The sequence below is a fragment of the Pelobates fuscus genome, chromosome 4 (genome assembly GCF_036172605.1).
Source record: "Pelobates fuscus isolate aPelFus1 chromosome 4, aPelFus1.pri, whole genome shotgun sequence".
Taxonomy (NCBI): Eukaryota; Metazoa; Chordata; class Amphibia; order Anura; family Pelobatidae; genus Pelobates; species Pelobates fuscus.
Window position 1 is genome coordinate 23,012,107 of NC_086320.1, and position 18,226 is coordinate 23,030,332.

General features: G+C 42.0%; 1 protein-coding gene across 12 annotated transcripts in view; it reads left to right on the forward strand.

The window, feature by feature from the left end:
* Nucleotides 1–18,226, forward strand: part of PTK2 (protein tyrosine kinase 2) — a 204,975-nt gene that overhangs the window by 37,852 nt on the left and 148,897 nt on the right. For 7 of the 12 annotated variants that reach the window (XM_063451015.1, XM_063451016.1, XM_063451019.1 and 4 more), the window contains exon 1: nucleotides 13,680–13,798. The exons of 1 other annotated variant lie outside the window; for it this stretch is intronic. In XM_063451015.1, coding sequence (XP_063307085.1) covers nucleotides 13,696–13,798 — 103 coding nt within the window. In that variant the 5' untranslated portion in view covers nucleotides 13,680–13,695. Of the gene's footprint in view, nucleotides 1–5,114; nucleotides 5,142–13,679; nucleotides 13,799–18,226 lie in introns of those variants that run through there. 4 more of the 12 variants (XM_063451018.1, XM_063451023.1, XM_063451024.1 and 1 more) reach the window with 1 other exon arrangement.

An 18,226-nucleotide genomic window follows, 5' to 3' on the forward strand; every position in this document is an offset into this window, starting at 1 on the left:
TGTCAGCTGGTTTTTACATTATGTAGTTCTCATATGATCTTCTTTCCCAAATGTGCTCAGCCCATCCACAGACATTTCTTAACACGTCTTCACAAAAATCGTGTCTGCTATCACCAAGTCGTTTTGCCTTTGTCTCAACTCATTATATTGGTAGGAAAGATTTAAAAAGCTGTTAAAATGGCTAATTTGCTGGCATGAATGTAAACTTGGAATACGTTTTGGCTTCTCATATTGGCACTGACCTTTAAAAAGTTGTATGTGCTCTGAAAAGTGAAGCGCTTGGCAAAATAAAACAATCAATATATTACTCTGCCTGTAAATATACCGTGGTGTAAAAGTCCATAATATATGTATAATAAAAGGAGTTTATTTTATTACCGATGTTTAATTTAAAAAATAAATCACCAATTAGAGCAATAGAGTGTATATATAAAAGCTCAACTTTCACAAATAAAGTGCAGTATGAAATTAAGATTTGTATATATTATTTTCACAATTAAATTAGTGCAGTTTAAAAAGTGTGTATATATAACTAAAACCAATATTTCTATTAGTGTGAAACCTGTGTCACACCCAATAATGCTTAATTACAGGTATCAATATTTTTAAAAAGTATTATAGGACCTCCAAATAGAATATAATAGTGCAGACAATCTGTTCAAAGTGAACACCCTTTATACACTGTATTCCCCAGAGTGTGCCAACTCACATAAGGTAGAGCTCCGATATTTGCAGCTTTGGGGTACTCCTTCCCTCCCATACAGCTCTTCATTAACTGGAGCATTTTCTTTCAGACGTAACTCTATACGCAAGCACCTCTATCAGTGAGGCTACCCTTAAGGAAGTTATACTCGTGATTTTTTAAATTAGATAACATATGGGTTTTATTATACAGGACAGATAAAATCACAAAGGCAGTGTGTAGCAGGGACTAATTGTTCTCTAAACGCCTTTCACCAAGTCTGCTTCTTTAGTCAGTGTTTCTCTCTCTCTCTCTCTCTCTCTCTCTCTCTCTCTCTCTCTCTCTCTCTATCCATCCGGTGTCGATCGATCTATATATCTATTTATTAGCTGTCTATCTATATATCTGTCGATCGATCTATATATCTGTCTATCTATCTATTTAGTAGCTATCTATCTATCCAGTATCGATCGATCTACATATCTGTCTGTCTATGTATTTAGTATCTATCTATTTAGTATCTATCTAGCCATCTATCTATCCAGTATTTATCTATCTATCTATCTATCCAGTATTTATCCATCGATCTATCTATCCAGTATCCTTCTCTCTGTCTCTCTGAAAAGCAGAGAAGCCATCCCCTTAAAGATTTATTGTGAGTGAGATCCAGTTCCCCATCTGGCAGCTCTATTCACGGCAAAAGGAAATAAGACTTTGTGACGGGCGTCTTTTGTGTGCAGCCTTTAATTTTGACTGAGGAGGCAGACAAAAGACATGTGATGCAGTTTACCCGAGACAGTGCAAGGGTTTAGACGCAGTCCCCTTTAATTCGCGGTGAAGAGCAGACATTTCTTTCTTTCATTTTTTTTTAAATGCCGGCTAAGGCTCTGGACCCTGAAGACAGGAGCCGCAGTAACCGAGCGTTATTGGAAATCTTTTTGAAGAAAAGGCTTTACATGGAGAGATGTCCTTATGGTAAGATGCTTGGTCTACGTGGCCTTTACAAAAAAGCCCCTAAAGGTGTCCCTTTTTATTTTTATATTTCCTTGCCTGTCACAGAAAGTTCTGCTTTTAGCTATAGAAACAAAAAACGTATTGGATCAGTTACCTATCTGCTGATAGTAATTTGGGGTGGGGGAGAGGGTGTTAACTAAACATTTAGTCGCACAATTAATGTAAATATTGGCAACTTTTTTTTTCCTCTCCCAAAACTTGCCTTTTTTCTAAAAATTTCAATTTCGTGATCATTTCTCCGGAATTTGCGGTTTAGTGGATAAACTACTTTCTGAATTCTAGTCTGTTTTGTGCCATATTTAGTTTTTTCTGTAGCAAGATATCGCGTACAGTTTGTAGCAGAGATGTTAATAAACCTAATTCAAACTAGCGGCATTTTGTATTGCTGTTAATTTGCAACGACAACTCCATGTCTGTCTTTCGAGCTTGGAAATGATCGGAGTTTACGTGTTGTGTCCGTATTTGTGTGGTTTGCTCAGCGGTGGCAGATTCTACCTCATCCCCTGCTTCAAGCTGTTTACCCAGGTGGAAACAACTGTATGGCTATAGGAGAAAATGTCACGTTTTATCTAATCAATATCCCCACTGGTTTCTCTCTTTATTTTTTTCCCCCTTGCGTCTGAGGTTTAGCTAATGCAATGTCTGAAGCTTTCGTACCGCAAGGAATTGCTGCTGTCTGATAGGCCTGTGCTGTTCTAAACAAATTAATTTGTCTCTTTATTTGATAGTGCTCCTCAAAGTCGAAATTCTCACAGTGTTCATGTCCTCATAATTTTCTAAATATCTCTGATGGGTTACATGTCAGAAGTGGAAATTGTCCGCTATATTTATTTATTTGGGAAGTGTTTTTACGAATTTCATGGTTTCTCTTGATTTTAAGTATCTGTGGGGGAAGCACAAATTGTATTCGTAGTCAAATAGATATTTTTATTTTTCATTTGTGTGTGTTTTGTTAATTGTCGTGTTTCAATGCTGTTCTTTTCCAGCTTGTTGCCTGCATTGCCAGAATTGTTATAAAGTGTTCTAATAGATATTCTGTAAATCCTGCATCACTATTATTATTATTGCCATTTATATAGCGCCAACAGATTCCGTAGCGCTTTACATGTTACTTGTAGTATTTAGAGCTATATTGCAGGATTTCTGCGTCTCTCTGCACATTCTGAGGAACTGTCTAGGTCTATCTAGATCAAGCATGTCAAACTCACTCTAGCACGGGCCAAATAAACAAGGTTTAAGTTTGTGGGCCGCAAGAAAAGCAAAACTTAAAATTTTCATAGAAACGTAGCTTTATTTTGAAAAGTACAGTATAAAAAAAAAAATGCATCCCCCTCTACTAATTCCCAGTCCCCATCCTCTACTAAATCCCAGCAACCCCCTCTAGCCAACAATCAGCCTGCACTCACATTGCCGCAGCCAGTGTGCGACTCCGAAGTCTTGACTCTAGTATACCCCGAAGTGTGCCGTTCGCACCGTCTGCCAAAGTGGATCCTCCTGCTACTTCTTGAAACACTGTGAAGGTGGAGCACGTCAATGTCACGTTGGAATGTGGTGTTGCGTTCCTCCGCGCACCTCCAGATCCTCCACTGTCCAGCCGTGGCCATCGCAACACTGACCGACACACAGACAGACTCGCTGGCACACACACACACACACACACACACACATTTACACATTCTTGCACGCACTCACATCATTTTATTTATTCCTGGGGTCCAGTGGGGATCTTCTATCTGGAGATCTGTCTTCCTGCTCCTCACTAAAATAGGATCCAGCGGTATTGGCCATAAAATGGGATCCTGCGGCACTGGCCATAAAATGGGATCCTGCGGCACTGGCCATAAAATGGGATCCTGCGGCACTGGCCATAAAATGGGATCCTGGAAATTGTTTGAATCTATTCTTTTAAGAGGTGGGTGTTTGACTAGAATTGTCTTTCAGCTTTGGCTGCAGATGAAGACCCCACATGGTCATTCTTTTAGCCGCAGGGAAATCGGCCCCTTGCCGTGCAGGGTCACTGGCCCCGAGTGACATCTTAACCTGAAGCTTCACTGACTGATGCGGCTGTCTTTATTTGTTAGAAACTAAATCAAACAAATACATAATTCACTCTTTTCAATGTCTGGGGGAGGAGGGAATTACATCCATCATTGGATGGATTTCAGGCAGATGTTAATATATGGTCAGCCGATTCATGATTACAGTATTTTTGTTGCTTTTCTTCATTTTTGTATATGACTTGGCTACTGTCACTTAAAGGAACACTAACATTTTAGTCTTCCTGTCCCTACTCCTAATCAGTGTCGTGTCCCATCTCCCTCCCCCGTGCATTAAAATAAAAATAATTTTATTTGGGCATTGCTCATCACTCCACCTCTCCTGCAATGTTACAGAGGAGCCGTGGCCTATTCTGGTGTGGTCCAATCCAATGCTCCTCAACGCTACCAAAGGATAGAATTGAACCATTGCTTTCCATAGCCTACCTCTGGAGGATTCCGTGTCACGTGACAGTTTTACGGTGCCAGTGCAGTATCGGCTCCTCTAGCGGCTGTCATAGGGACACCTTATCGAGACTCAAGTGACTTGAGCAGCAATGTAGAGCAGTGTTTGTTTATTTTTCTAAAATGAATGTAACCATCTTTGCATTTTAATAAAATGTATTTATTTTATTCAATCCTAATTGTTTTTTTTTTATAATATAAATCCTTTAAAAAAAATTTATGACTGCCTGCACAATTCTTTCCTTTAACCAAAACAGAATGTCTTTGTAGTAATTGGATAATGTCACAGCAGTAATTAGGTGTAGGTTAATTGGTTAAGAGCACTAATTAGACAAATTTGAACGGTCCCCCTCTGTGTGTTTTGGGCCGTGAACAACTCGTTAACTCGTTAACATCTGGACTGACTTGGGTTGAAAATGCTCCTCTTTATTTCATCAATTATGTCCAAACTGTTGCATGCAAAAACATCTTGCAATTACTGTACATACTACTCTGGCATGTTTCCATTTTACCATCAAAATAATCTGAAATGCCATTAAACTAGCTAACCACCTAAAAATATATTAATTGGCCTAAGAGGAACGTGTTAGTTTTTAGGGAAATTAACAAAACTTGATTGTGGAAGCTCTGCCTCTTGTCAAGCGTAGGAAGAAAGCCTAGTCCCTACTTTGTCTAATGATATATATTTTAAATGCATTGGAATTTCATTAAAAATGGCAAAATGTAAGAAATAGTGTTTATAAATGGAATTTTCACAACACATACCCAGATTGCAATTTTAATGATTTTTTTTGTGTGTTAAAATACAGCCTTCTGATTGTGCTTTTAATTTCATTTACTTACAGTTAATGTATTCTTGATTGTTTTTTGATTGAAGTGTTTTACATATATATATATTTTTTTTACTTTTGTTTCAGATATTTCAAGGCTTTCCATCCCACTGGGTGAGTGTTTCTGTATTTTATTTCATTTCATATCTCTCTCTTCTTTTGTGTGACTTATAGGTTGTAAATGGCATGTTGGTAACAACCACACATTATTATGGTTCTTTACTGTACTTTATGGTTTCAAAATATACTGTGTTGGATTTTTTGTGACTGTGAAGTTAAAGAGTCACTGTGGGCACTATTACTGCTTTATCTCATTGTTGTGGTTATAGTGTCTTCAGGTGTTTTTCCATACATTCAGGTGTGGTTATAGTGTCTTCAGGTGTTTTTCCATACATTGTCAAACCATTTTTAATGTTTTGATGCCAAGCAGTTCATCCCCTCTGCGTTGCTTGGGCTAGTGAGAAAGCATTAGCCTGAACAGCATTGGGCAGCTGTAATTGCTTTTATGAATTTGTGTGGCTAAAAGAAAATGTGTAAAATCTGCCATACCAGTGGGGCCGGCAGCGGGGGCAACTTTATTTAGTGTTAAACTGCTGGAAAATGGTTTGATTCCGAATAAAGGGGCAATGCCAGGTCACTCCAGGCACTATAGCTAATTCATTGAGATGAAATGATTATCATACCTACAGTGTCCCTGTAAAAATTCTCAGAGTATATATTCCTGTGTTTAATGTGGCCTATAGACGGTGTCCAGTTACTTCCTGTGTTAGGCAGGTCCTATAGGCGGTGTCCAGTTACTTCCTGTGTTAGGCAGGTCCTATAGGCGGTGTCCAGTTACTTCCTGTGTTAGGCAGGGCCTATAGACGGTGTCCAGTTACTTCCTGTGTTAGGCAGGGCCTATAGACGGTGTCCAGTTACTTCCTGTGTTAGGCAGGGCCTATAGATGGTGTCCAGTTACTTCCTGTGTTAGGCAGGGCCTATAGATGGTGTCCAGTTACTTCCTGTGTTAGGCAGGGCCTATAGATGGTGTCCAGTTACTTCCTGTGTTAGGCAGGGCCTATAGACGGTGTCCAGTTACTTCCTGTGTTAGGCAGGGCCAATAGACGGTGTCCAGTTACTTCCTGTGTTAGGCAGGGCCAACAGACGGTGTCCAGTTACTTCCTGTGTTAGGCAGGGCCAATAGACGGTGTCCAGTTACTTCCTGTGTTAGGCAGGGCCAATAGACGGTGTCCAGTTACTTCCTGTGTTAGGCAGGGCCTATAGACGGTGTCCAGTTACTTCCTGTGTTAGGCAGGGCCAATAGACGGTGTCCAGTTACTTCCTGTGTTAGGCAGGGCCAATAGACGGTGTCCAGTTACTTCCTGTGTTAGGCAGGGCCTATAGAAGGTGTCCAGTTACTTCCTGTGTTAGGCAGGGCCTATAGACGGTGTCCAGTTACTTCCTGTGTTAGGCAGGGCCTATAGACGGTGTCCAGTTACTTCCTGTGTTAGGCAGGGCCTATAGACGGTGTCCAGTTACTTCCTGTGTTAGGCAGGGCCTATAGACGGTGTCCAGTTACTTCCTGTGTTAGGTAGGGCCTATAGACGGTGTCCAGTTACTTCCTGTGTTAGGCAGGGCCTATAGACGGTGTCCAGTTACTTCCTGTGTTAGGCAGGGCCAACAGACGGTGTCCAGTTACTTCCTGTGTTAGGCAGGGCCAATAGACGGTGTCCAGTTACTTCCTGTGTTAGGCAGGGCCAATAGACGGTGTCCAGTTACTTCCTGTGTTAGGCAGGGCCTATAGACGGTGTCCAGTTACTTCCTGTGTTAGGCAGGGCCAATAGACGGTGTCCAGTTACTTCCTGTGTTAGGCAGGGCCAATAGACGGTGTCCAGTTACTTCCTGTGTTAGGCAGGGCCTATAGAAGGTGTCCAGTTACTTCCTGTGTTAGGCAGGGCCTATAGACGGTGTCCAGTTACTTCCTGTGTTAGGCAGGGCCTATAGACGGTGTCCAGTTACTTCCTGTGTTAGGCAGGGCCTATAGACGGTGTCCAGTTACTTCCTGTGTTAGGCAGGGCCTATAGACGGTGTCCAGTTACTTCCTGTGTTAGGCAGGGCCTATAGACGGTGTCCAGTTACTTCCTGTGTTAGGCAGGGCCTATAGACGGTGTCCAGTTACTTCCTGTGTTAGGCAGGGCCAATAGACGGTGTCCAGTTACTTCCTGTGTTAGGCAGGGCCAATAGACGGTGTCCAGTTACTTCCTGTGTTAGGCAGGGCCAATAGACGGTGTCCAGTTACTTCCTGTGTTAGGCAGGGCCAATAGACGGTGTCCAGTTACTTCCTGTGTTAGGCAGGGCCAATAGACGGTGTCCAGTTACTTCCTGTGTTAGGCAGGGCCTATAGACGGTGTCCAGTTACTTCCTGTGTTAGGCAGGGCCTATAGACGGTGTCCAGTTACTTCCTGTGTTAGGCAGGGCCTATAGACGGTGTCCAGTTACTTCCTGTGTTAGGCAGGGCCTATAGATGGTGTGCAGTTACTTCCTGTGTTAGGCAGGGCCTATAGACGGTGTGCAGTTACTTCCTGTGTTAGGCAGGGTCTATAGATGGTGTGCAGTTACTTCCTGTGTTAGGCAGGGCCTATAGATGGTGTGCAGTTACTTCCTGTGTTAGGCAGGGCCTATAGACGGTGTCCAGTTACTTCCTGTGTTAGGCAGGGCCTATAGACGGTGTGCAGTTACTTCCTGTGTTAGGCAGGGTCTATAGATGGTGTGCAGTTACTTCCTGTGTTAGGCAGGGCCTATAGATGGTGTGCAGTTACTTCCTGTGTTAGGCAGGGCCTATAGACGGTGTCCAGTTACTTCCTGTGTTAGGCAGGGCCTATAGATGGTGTGCAGTTACTTCCTGTGTTAGGCAGGGCCTATAGACGGTGTGCAGTTACTTCCTGTGTTAGGCAGGGCCAATAGACGGTGTCCAGTTACTTCCTGTGTTAGGCAGGGTCTAAAGGGATACTGGGGGAATGTGATCAATGTGGGGGTGCTTAAGCTTCTTGAGATGGTAGCAGAGATTGCAAATCATGTGTGCAAACATTTATTGTCAGAATAGATCTACAATTTTCCCTCCATTAATTTAGTTTGCAAAAAAGGTTTTTTTTGGTTTTTTTTTGTTTGTTTTTTTTATAAATGTTGCTTCCTTGTTATTTTTTTATTTTGATTTAATCTGTCTGATCCTATGTGGCACGGCCTAATTAAAGTTCTTGGCAGTATTGGAATTCTTACTCTCTCTGCGCCCGGAACTTATCTGGGCCATTGGAAGGTTTTCTTAGGAACCATTTATCAGAGGGGATCCTGCTGAATCAGGAGGGCACCGATTAAATAATGTCATTTGTTTTCATTGTCAACAGCCCCAGACCACTAAGAGCAATAAAATTAATCAATTGTGTGATTTTGCAGTAAATGTATAAATAGGATTACTTGGTTGGGCTTTATTGCAGCATCTGTTCTTTTTTTTGTGAAGGCCATTTTGTGTCATTTTTGTTTGTGGTGTGCATTAAAGGGGCTGCTCTTGTTAGACCTGCATTGTAAAACATTGCATTTTTAGGGTTTTATCCACTTCTAGTAGCCTAACTCCTGACAGCGCTGCACTGAATAGGTAAAACTCGGTGACCTGGAAGCCCATAGAAAATTATTCAATACAATGGTTTCCTAAGGGTATCTTGGATGCGTGCGTGGTGCTCACTGCTCATGCCCATTAGGCCCACAATGTCCCTCTATAAGGAGCATTGGATTGGACCATTACCACAAGAGGTCCCTCTTCTTTAAAGACGTTATGGAAGCCGGAGAGGTGAGCAGCATCGAGGAAATTAGATAAAACCTTTATTACTTTTTATGGCAGAAGACCTGTATCGAACTAAAATCAGGGGAACTATAGTATTAGGAACAGTTATTTAGTTTTAAGAGTTAATTGTTTTAATTCCAATCACAGAGAGGGTAAAATCACTTTTTAGATGAGGGTTGGTCTCTATGTCCAATATCAATGTGAACTGTGATCTGTTCTCTGCCAGCCACCGTGATACGTCTGGAAATTGTCCAAGGTTGGACAGACCTGCCTTATCTGGCTTCCCCCAAACTCCGGCCCTCCAGATGTTACTGAATTACAACACCCATGATTTTATGAATTAAATAGGCTGAGAATCATGGGAGTTGTAGTTCAGCATCATCTGGAGGGCCAGAGTTTGGGGAAGCTTGCTTTAGATATTAACTATCTGTGAGAAGTGAATCTGTTAGTGATTGAAAAACACCCTGCATTATCATAAATGAGCTTACCAGCAAAAAATGACCGTAATGCACAAACCCAAAAAAGTGTAGGAAAAATGTATATTTGTGTTTTTGTTTTCCTCAATTTTTTTTTATTTTATTTTTTATAATTTTGGATTTGGCTTAGTTGTCAAACCTGTGTTTGAGTGTGGTTATGTTTATTTTGGTTTCTTTTTGCCTGAATCCCAGTATTCAGCAGGGATTGTCTCTCTCCCCGTCTTGTAGTTTAATCCAATCAGATTTTTCTCTCCTGGCAGTGAGTTCATCTGTTGTCACAGAGGTTGTTGCCATTCAATGAAAACCACTTGAGCCAGGGAATGACTGATGTAGCCATTTACTTTATAGGATTAAAAGAAAATCGCTTGCAGAGACTGATGCTAGGCCTGCACTCTTGCTCGGTAGTTCTACCTTGCGGCTATTCTCCTCCTCGTTTGGCTTAATCTGTACTAGCCGGCTACTTCCTCAAATAATAATGGGAACAGACTGTATTGTTTCAGAGAATGGTGCAGGGTTTTAATTTTATGCTTGCTGGCCTAACTTTAACCCATGGGCACCAGAAAAGAGAAATAACTATTTCAATTTTTTTTCCTGGTAGAGGAAAGTTGAAGTGAAATAAGCTATTTAAATCCCATATTTTGTTTTTCTGTAGGAACCTCAACCTCAGTCTCTCACAACTTGGATCAACCTAATCCAGCCATCCTTGGCTCTACAAGCATGCACTGTGGAGCCACTCTTATGGTGCTTGCAGGGTTAAAGAGGCATTGTCAGAAGACATGTTAGATGGGGGCTCACGGGAGCTATTGATGAATTGAGCCCTGCCGAGCACAGACTTTTTAATGTAATTACTGTTTGTTATGAGGCACACTGTGCACTGCTTATCCCTTTTACCAGATCCTTTGGAGGAGGCAGGGAGAGTTTTACTTACGATCAGGATATAGACTGTTGATGGGAATTAAATTATAGGCTTAGGATGAAAGTACAGGTGTGTTACTACGAGGTAGTAATAATGGTAGCAGTCCGAGATCTGACAGAGAAGGGGATATAGTCTGCCTCAATGCATTGCCAGGGCCAGCTCAACCATTAGGCATACTAGGCATTCACCTAGGGTGCCGGCTTGATAGGGGCACTCACCGGGATATTTCCTGGTGGGCTCCCCCTCTCCTGGGCCATAGCACTGGGGCGAGTGGCTCTAGAGCAGCCCCTCTCCCCTCAGCGCTGGGTCGATCTTCCAGGCGCCCAAAAATGGGGGCACTGAGAAAAGCCCTGTCACAGGGTGCCCAGGAGGTGGCCATTTGGCCACCTCAGGGCGCCCCCAAAACTGTATTTCAGTATGGCAGAGCAGGCACCTGCTTACCCTGATGGCAGGTGCATGCTCTGCCAATGAATGCCAGAGGAGAGGAGGCAAGCGGCGGCAGTGTGAGCGGCGAGTGTGGCTCTTCTTGCAGCTCCCCACTTCTCCCTTGCGCGCCCTGTGTTGCCGTGAGCCCGAATATGACATGAAGTTTATCCAATGAAACAGCTTGGAGTGCATGCCACCTGTCGCTGTTTTTATTCTAATACAAAATGTTGTTAAGATAGGCCTCGACAATTCCCAGGTGCCAGGTCGCCATGGCTACTAGGATTTTTGTCCTGGCGCCTGGATTTGCTGGCCCATTTGGCCCCAGAGGTGGTCGGCTGCCTATGAGTGCAGGCGGCCGGCTCCTAAAGAGCACAAGCTTACGTGCAGTCGGCCGGTCAGCTCAGGAAAAGCATGGGCATGCAGTCTGTCGGGATAGCATTGCCATGCGGGCGGGCAGTTTGCCTGGTGAGGGAGAGGGTGGGTGGGCTTGCGCACAGGCGGGAGGCTCCTGGAAGATTGAGCCAAATGGACAGACGCGTGAGGGCTCTGTAACCTCTGTGATATAACCTCCTTTCCAATAGGAAAGTATTGGGAGGCAATGTGAATGTGAATCAATGCATTTCTATAGGGAATGTTCAGGGCTTCCCCGTAGAGCATGGAGACGCTAAACATAGGTGCTGCACACTGTACAGCACTGACCCAGGATGCACTCTAGGGGCTGTCTTGGTGACTGTCACTAGCAGTGTTACTAAGCTACAATGTAAATACTGCCTTTTCTCTGACCGGTTATAGACACAAGAACAACTACATTAAGCTGTATACTATACATTATGCTGTAGTGGTTCTGGTTACTATAGCGTCCCTTTAAGAATTAAATATTTTTCATTGAGAAGCCTGGCTCCTAACTTTATTTGCTGGCTCCTAGATTCCAAGCAAATTTGTCAAGCCCTGTGTTAAGATATTCTAGGAAGTTGAAGCTGCTATAAATTGTACAGAAACTTGTACAATTGTAGAGAATACAATACATATAGATATTATGATATCAATTGTGCAGAATACATTGTAACGAATGGCATTCATTCTTAGAATCCTCTAAAAGGGACACATGGCTCGGTTTGATACTTTATTGTATCCCCAGGCATTAGTGCATGTCAAGGGATTCCTTATCAGCCTGTGTGCAAATATAAAAATATGTCAAATATTTTTATGTCCTGTTAGCTGAACTTCTGATTTCGTAGTACATCATAATAAAGACAGCAATGTAAATGTGTATTTCCTGCCATTACTCAATGAGTTTATATTTACGTCCTGCGTGGTGTCTGCCTCCCTCAGAATAATAGAGAAGGGTTGTAGGCAATATCCCCAGTGATGATCTGTGTAGGGAATGGCTGCTCGGTTCGGAGCCAAATGCTGATTGGATCACTTTTCTAAGTTCTGATGTGGAATTGGACACAATGCTTTTTCTATTTAAAGGGAACTTCTAAAACAGAAATCCATTAGTGAATTTTTTTTATGGTTTGTATAAACTCACCTTGTACATTATTAATGATTCATAATAATAAAAGTTATCTTGTGAAAGCGAAAGCTCTCTACCTGAGTCAGATTCTGCTTCCTACATAGGTGTTTATGAGCATGATTCATGTTTTATGTCATTATCAGGTGAGCTGAAGGATGTGTAATATCTGACATGATTTGTGCCAACGGAAATTGACATAGTTACAGCTATAACTCGGGATACATTATTATATTCCCCAACTAACGTCTCATTCAATTAAGTCAGTTTTCAGCAAGTGTAGAATGTGTTTTTTTTGTGCTGAATGGATTAGATAATAAAATATGTTGGTACAGGATGGACATGCTGTGGATTCTACACTAGACAGTAATCTATGGTCACGGGAGTCCAAAGAGTGTATGATTATCAACACAGACAAAAAAAAGAAACTGGTTAATTTAGGTCTTTAAAGCCGTCAACAAAATCTGTAAGTAAAAGTGATCGCAAACCATGTTATTTACTAAAACTGGAATTGACTCCAATTCAAAGTAATTCCCTCCACCCCCCCAAGCCAAACTGAAAACACAGCTGGTTTGGAGCATTCCTCTATAGAAATGCATGAAATTGAAAATGTTCTTGACCAGCCCTGAAAGTGTGTACATAGCAAATTATAATCCAGGATATGTTGTGTGATCGTAGGCACGCAGTATGCTTGATGGTGGGGCGTACAGGTTTAACCGAAAAGATCTGAGAAATGCAGGGAAAATTCTTTAAAAACAACACACTTGTGTTATGGAAAATTCGGATTGTTTTATTCCCAAAAATGTTTTTATTTAGATAAAATTTATTTCTTTTTTCTTTTGCTTGTTTTTTTTTTTTTTGTTACGATGTTCCCTGAAAATTCACATAGGGAACATTTTGCGAAGTTTCTGCTAATCCTGTAAAGGCTGGCTAGGTGTTATGGGAAGTGTAATTCTAAGACATCTGCCCTTAATGCTGTTTTATAAACTGCAAACACAGATCTGTTTTGTTTCTTGCGGGATCTGCCCGCAGACTCTGTCCTGCTCGCCATGAGCAGACAAGGTACAATGTGAAAATCCGGATTGAATGACTGTGATCCTGGCCTGTAAGGCTGCAACTACGCTGCCTGGTAAGCAGAGCTCCTGCAGTTTGGAGTGAGATTAGCATATTAATAGGGTGCTTGCTAATGCCTGCACTCCCTCCTCCCCTCCCCACGCTACACCCTCCCTCTCTCCCTGACTGAATGAAGCCAGGAATTAGACACACAGTCACGTTACTGCCTGTGTTCAGCACTTCAACCAGGGGAAAAAAAGGATTGTCTGTGTTTCCGATTGCTGAGGCATGAGAAGATTGTGTAATTGGAAGGTAATCTTGGTGCCCTACATTGCAGCTCGATCTCCCAGTGCAGACCGCTGACGGCGAGGACCAATGCAGCAAGGGAGCTTTGCAGCCCAGCCAGTGCTGGTGGCTCTCAGTCTGTGACCATCCCTACCCCCGAGCAGTGAATTCACAGCGCTGGGTGTATGTTGTTGGAACTGGCAGGCCGTCTGGGCCCTGAACGGACAGGTGCTGTCATCTATATGGAGAAGAGCGGATGTAGTCCGTTTCCGATATGCTGGGCAAAAGGTACTTAACATTCCCCATCAACCTTTCTTCTCATGTCACTGCTTTTTACTACCCGTTAACCAATTATCAGTGCATGGAGATATCACTTCGTTTCTGAAAATCATTTTCTCACACCTCTTCGGTTTGTATTTAAAGAGAACTACAAGGTGTTTTCAGACAAGGCTTTAAAAATTGTCAGAACAGAAGGTGACAGGTTGTTAACCATTTCACGTCAGGTTGCTGAGCCTCTGGATGGTGAAACCCAGTAACTGATGGTAGCTAGGATTTCAGATGCTGTAGGATGAGCTTTTTAGGAGTCAGTCTGCAGCATTGGCTGTCATGTCAGTGTCTCTATCCCACATTCAGTAAAGGGGCTGGCCTGTCATTACACATAGTGCCAAGCCGTCTAAGGGTTAATACCTGCCCTGCAAGGTGTAGAGGAATACTGTGTGTGGTGATGCAGGCAGTGTGTTTGGCATTGCATTCGACCAGTGAGATCTGGGTATATTTGGATTTTTTTTTTCTTAGATTTGTTTTTTGTTTTTTCACCCCTTTTCTGTTTATGAAGCTGTGGCTAGAATGCTGACACTTTAATATTCACTGACGCCAGGTTTGATAAATGAACCGGTATTGGCACTGTGTGTAACCCTTTCCTGCACACAGCTTGTAGGGGATAATTCTGGTTGCCGGGACAGACTGCTGCTGTATGTGTTTCATTGCTTTGTGTTTATATCCTGTGACATGTATGTACTTATCACGGTAAATACACCATCTGTGGCCTGCAGCGTGTAATTAGAACTATTTTACTAAATCAGCATTAACCCTCTCAGGGTGTGTGGCAATAGACAGGGTAAAGTTGGAGTCTGCAGCTGTTTGTCAAGTGTAAGAGCAGGCCTGTTTTTGTTTGTTTTGTAACCAGGTGAAGCGGCAATACACAAAAAGGGACTAAATCCTATATCCATAAAAGTCGTCAGTGTGGTCGACGTCTAGATTGGAATCTCTGTAGATCAACTCATAATTTTCCTTAACTCTAGGAAACCTTGATCCTCATGGAAAGCAATTAACAGGTGCATCCAGGGTGCAAAACCTGTTGTGCTTTGTGCATTCATATCTATTTTAAATGTAAGGATTATTGCAAACGCAAGTCCTGTTGCAAATCTTTGATGGGCTCTTATTTTTACTAGTCCCTGTGTGAACGTGAACCCTTCGACCACGGTGCCAAAGGTCACCTTCTGACTCCAGATCACAACATAATTTAATTTAGACTTGGCTTTCACATTGCCATTAACTGCCACACTTCTCCCAACAGGATCCAGCAGTGTTTGGTTGTCTAGAAGTGTGGGAAATATGTCGAGACAGGGCAGTTATTCAACATCTGTCCAGCAATTGAATTGCAGTTGTGTATGGGGCATCATGGGAGTTGTAGTTTTGCAGCCTCTGAAGGTGATGTACATATAGCTTCCTTCCTCGACTGTGAAGAATTGAATGCGAAAACCACAATGAGGAGCTTTTAAAGATAGTGTCTCATGTACATGCTGCCCTGCTCCAGTCGCTGGAATATTGATAGATGAATCTTTAAATGAAACACAATACACGTTAACTTTCATCTGTCATAATGCTAAGGGGTAAATGACGGCTTGGATTCTGTAGGGGAATGCTGTGATGTTCTGCACCTGGCCCGTGTACATTGGATTAGCATACAGAAGCACTTCTGGCATAGAATGCAATGTTTCCAATCTGTATATTTAATGGTGATTTCTGCCTAGTTTGTAGATATGTCCTATATCACACATAATTCCAGTTAACGAGAGACTCATTAAGTGCGAGCATCGATGCATGCCAAAGGTAGATGATCTAGTGCATGGGTCACTTATGGTTGATATTTTAATCCGCATTTATCAAATAATTTTATTGTTTTGTAATCGTATTATGAACTGAGAAGATGAGAATTGCAAAGTTGATTAAATATTGCCTTAACTCCTCTTGAAAATTACAGGATTTTATGTAAACAGACATTTTCTCGTGTAAACCTGCAAAACGCCAGGTACGGGAGTGTTTAGCTGTAAAAACTTAGCTCTTTTCATTGCCGTCTTTGCCTCCATTCAAACACTGGTCTTGTACCTGAAGGGTTAATACAAGGTGATCTTTCAACATGCCTGGGTCTGTTTGGCTTCTGGGCAAATATAGGGTGAATCACTGACATGCTAACCATCCCCACAATCTGTACACAGAGCACTGTTTGGGTCACTGACAGGCAAATCGCTCTGTGAAACAGCGACTCATTGAAATCTACTACTAGCTCCAGCAAAACTACGGAAATCCTTTCACTGACCCTGCCTCTCCTTGGGTTAGGGCCTTGCTGAGAGTTACAAAAGGTATCGAAATTCCTTATCAGGTCACAGAATACAAACTGGGTGACTGACTGTTTTCCTGAAAACAGTTCTATGTGGTATGTAGCATTCATATTGCTCAGGAGAGAAACTAATAAATCAAAGAATATTCTTAAAGGAAGTGTTGGCCCCATTATCCCCCCCCCCATTCAACACCACCCAAATAAATTCAGCCTACTACGGGCAGCAGTGTGAAGTGATGTATGTTTAGGAAACACGGTCACCTCTGGCTGCTTCTTACAGCTAAACTACAACCGACCTGAAGTAAATATTGAATTTTTGCTTTAATCACCGATTTCAATATTTTCCTGCTTCAACTAGCACAGTGTGTAAATGAAATCATGTGTAGGTTAAAACAGAGCACACCTTTAGAAATGTCTGCGTACAGTTTTAAAAGCACGTTACATATGTTTGACGTGTTGGACACACAAATTGCTGATTATTGGTACTTTTATCCACCTCCACCCTGACATGCTGTCAGATCTTGACATCGTAATTCTCGCTAAACGTGCTGGAGCTCAGATAAATGAAAATAATACGTGTCTGTTAGAATATCGTTATAGGGAGCATTGCAGGCGACAGACCCGTTTTAATGGGATTTTAGTTTTTTCCCTTGCTTATGAGATCAGTAGACCGTTGGTGTTGCAGTAGACCGTAGTACTCTGACCCACAAGCAGGTTTTGCTAATATTTAAACTTTTTAATTTTTACTGAATGCATTTTACCCATGCATTTTTACTCCGTCTGTTTTTCACAAAGTTTATTTTTCTTTTTGAATTTTTAAATAAATACGATTTGAATGAAAAATCCCTAATAAATTGTGTGTGTGTGATGTCAGGTTAGCGTTTCAGAGTCTGAGCCTGGGTATTTATTTGTTAGAGTGCTGAGGTTATGAACTCTACAGGAGTTGGATTTGGGCAAAGATGACAATGGTATGTGTTATGGCTAGGTGTCATTTATTAAATCGGGTGCTGTTTGTGTATTCTGGGTTACTGCTGGGTGCAGTGACCGATTCTGATTTGCCATGTGTAAGGCTGAGGGTATGGTTTGAAAGACCATCTGTGTGCCCGGTAGATCCTAAATTTTCTGAACGTGATGAAATCCTTTTGTCAGACTGGAAATGTTGATCGCAAGGAGTTTTATTAATATGTAATAAATGTTTATTCTTGCAAATGAACACTTAGAGGAAAGATTTACCGAGAGGTGAAAGCACTTACGTTTCCTTTTGTACATGTGCGGGCTCCATAGAATAATAGTGTTCTCACACCTAGATTTGCACTTCTGTAGTGTGTTTGGGCTCTCAACGTGTTAAGGGAGGATTTTCCCTTTATGTCCTGTATTTTCTCGCTCTCCAGCTTGCTATTGTGATCCCTGTGCTAATTAATATGAATGATGAGCAAGATCTTGCTGTCCTGCCTGCGAGCCTTTTTCTCTGATTAATGGCTTTGGTAATTGTGTAATATTGTAGGTAGCAGACCTTCCGTTCTCCCTCTCCTTCACTATTGAAATATTTTAACGCGCTTGCACTTTACATAACTGGACCGGAACATGAACGCTGCGTGGTCGTAAACGATTTTGGCTGCCACTTTTATGGTGCTTAAACTATAATGGGTCTTTCCCCATATCTTTCTTTTATTCAGCAATCACACCGAATGGCCGTGTTAATTGACCATCATTAACTGATTATATCCCATTAAATCTTTAAAAGTAAACAAATAACGCAAACTAGATTTACTCAACCGATTCCTTCATTTGTTACAAACACCCAAACTTCCTTCATTTGTTACAAACACCCAAGATTTGTAGTTGCTACAGTGAGCCCTGCACAGACAAGAAGAAAATTGAACGCTTTTAGACAACCCCGGTGCTCCAATTATATTCAGTGGGAGAACTACACATATCCCATAACCCCTTGCTGGACACCGGCAGCCATGTATTTAAATTATGCTTTCAGTCAATGAATTGTCTACCTCATTTATGCAGAAGAAGGATTTTAGCATTGGCTATATCATAAAAGGATGCTGGACCGCAGAAACCTGGGGTAACCAGGCAAGTGTCAA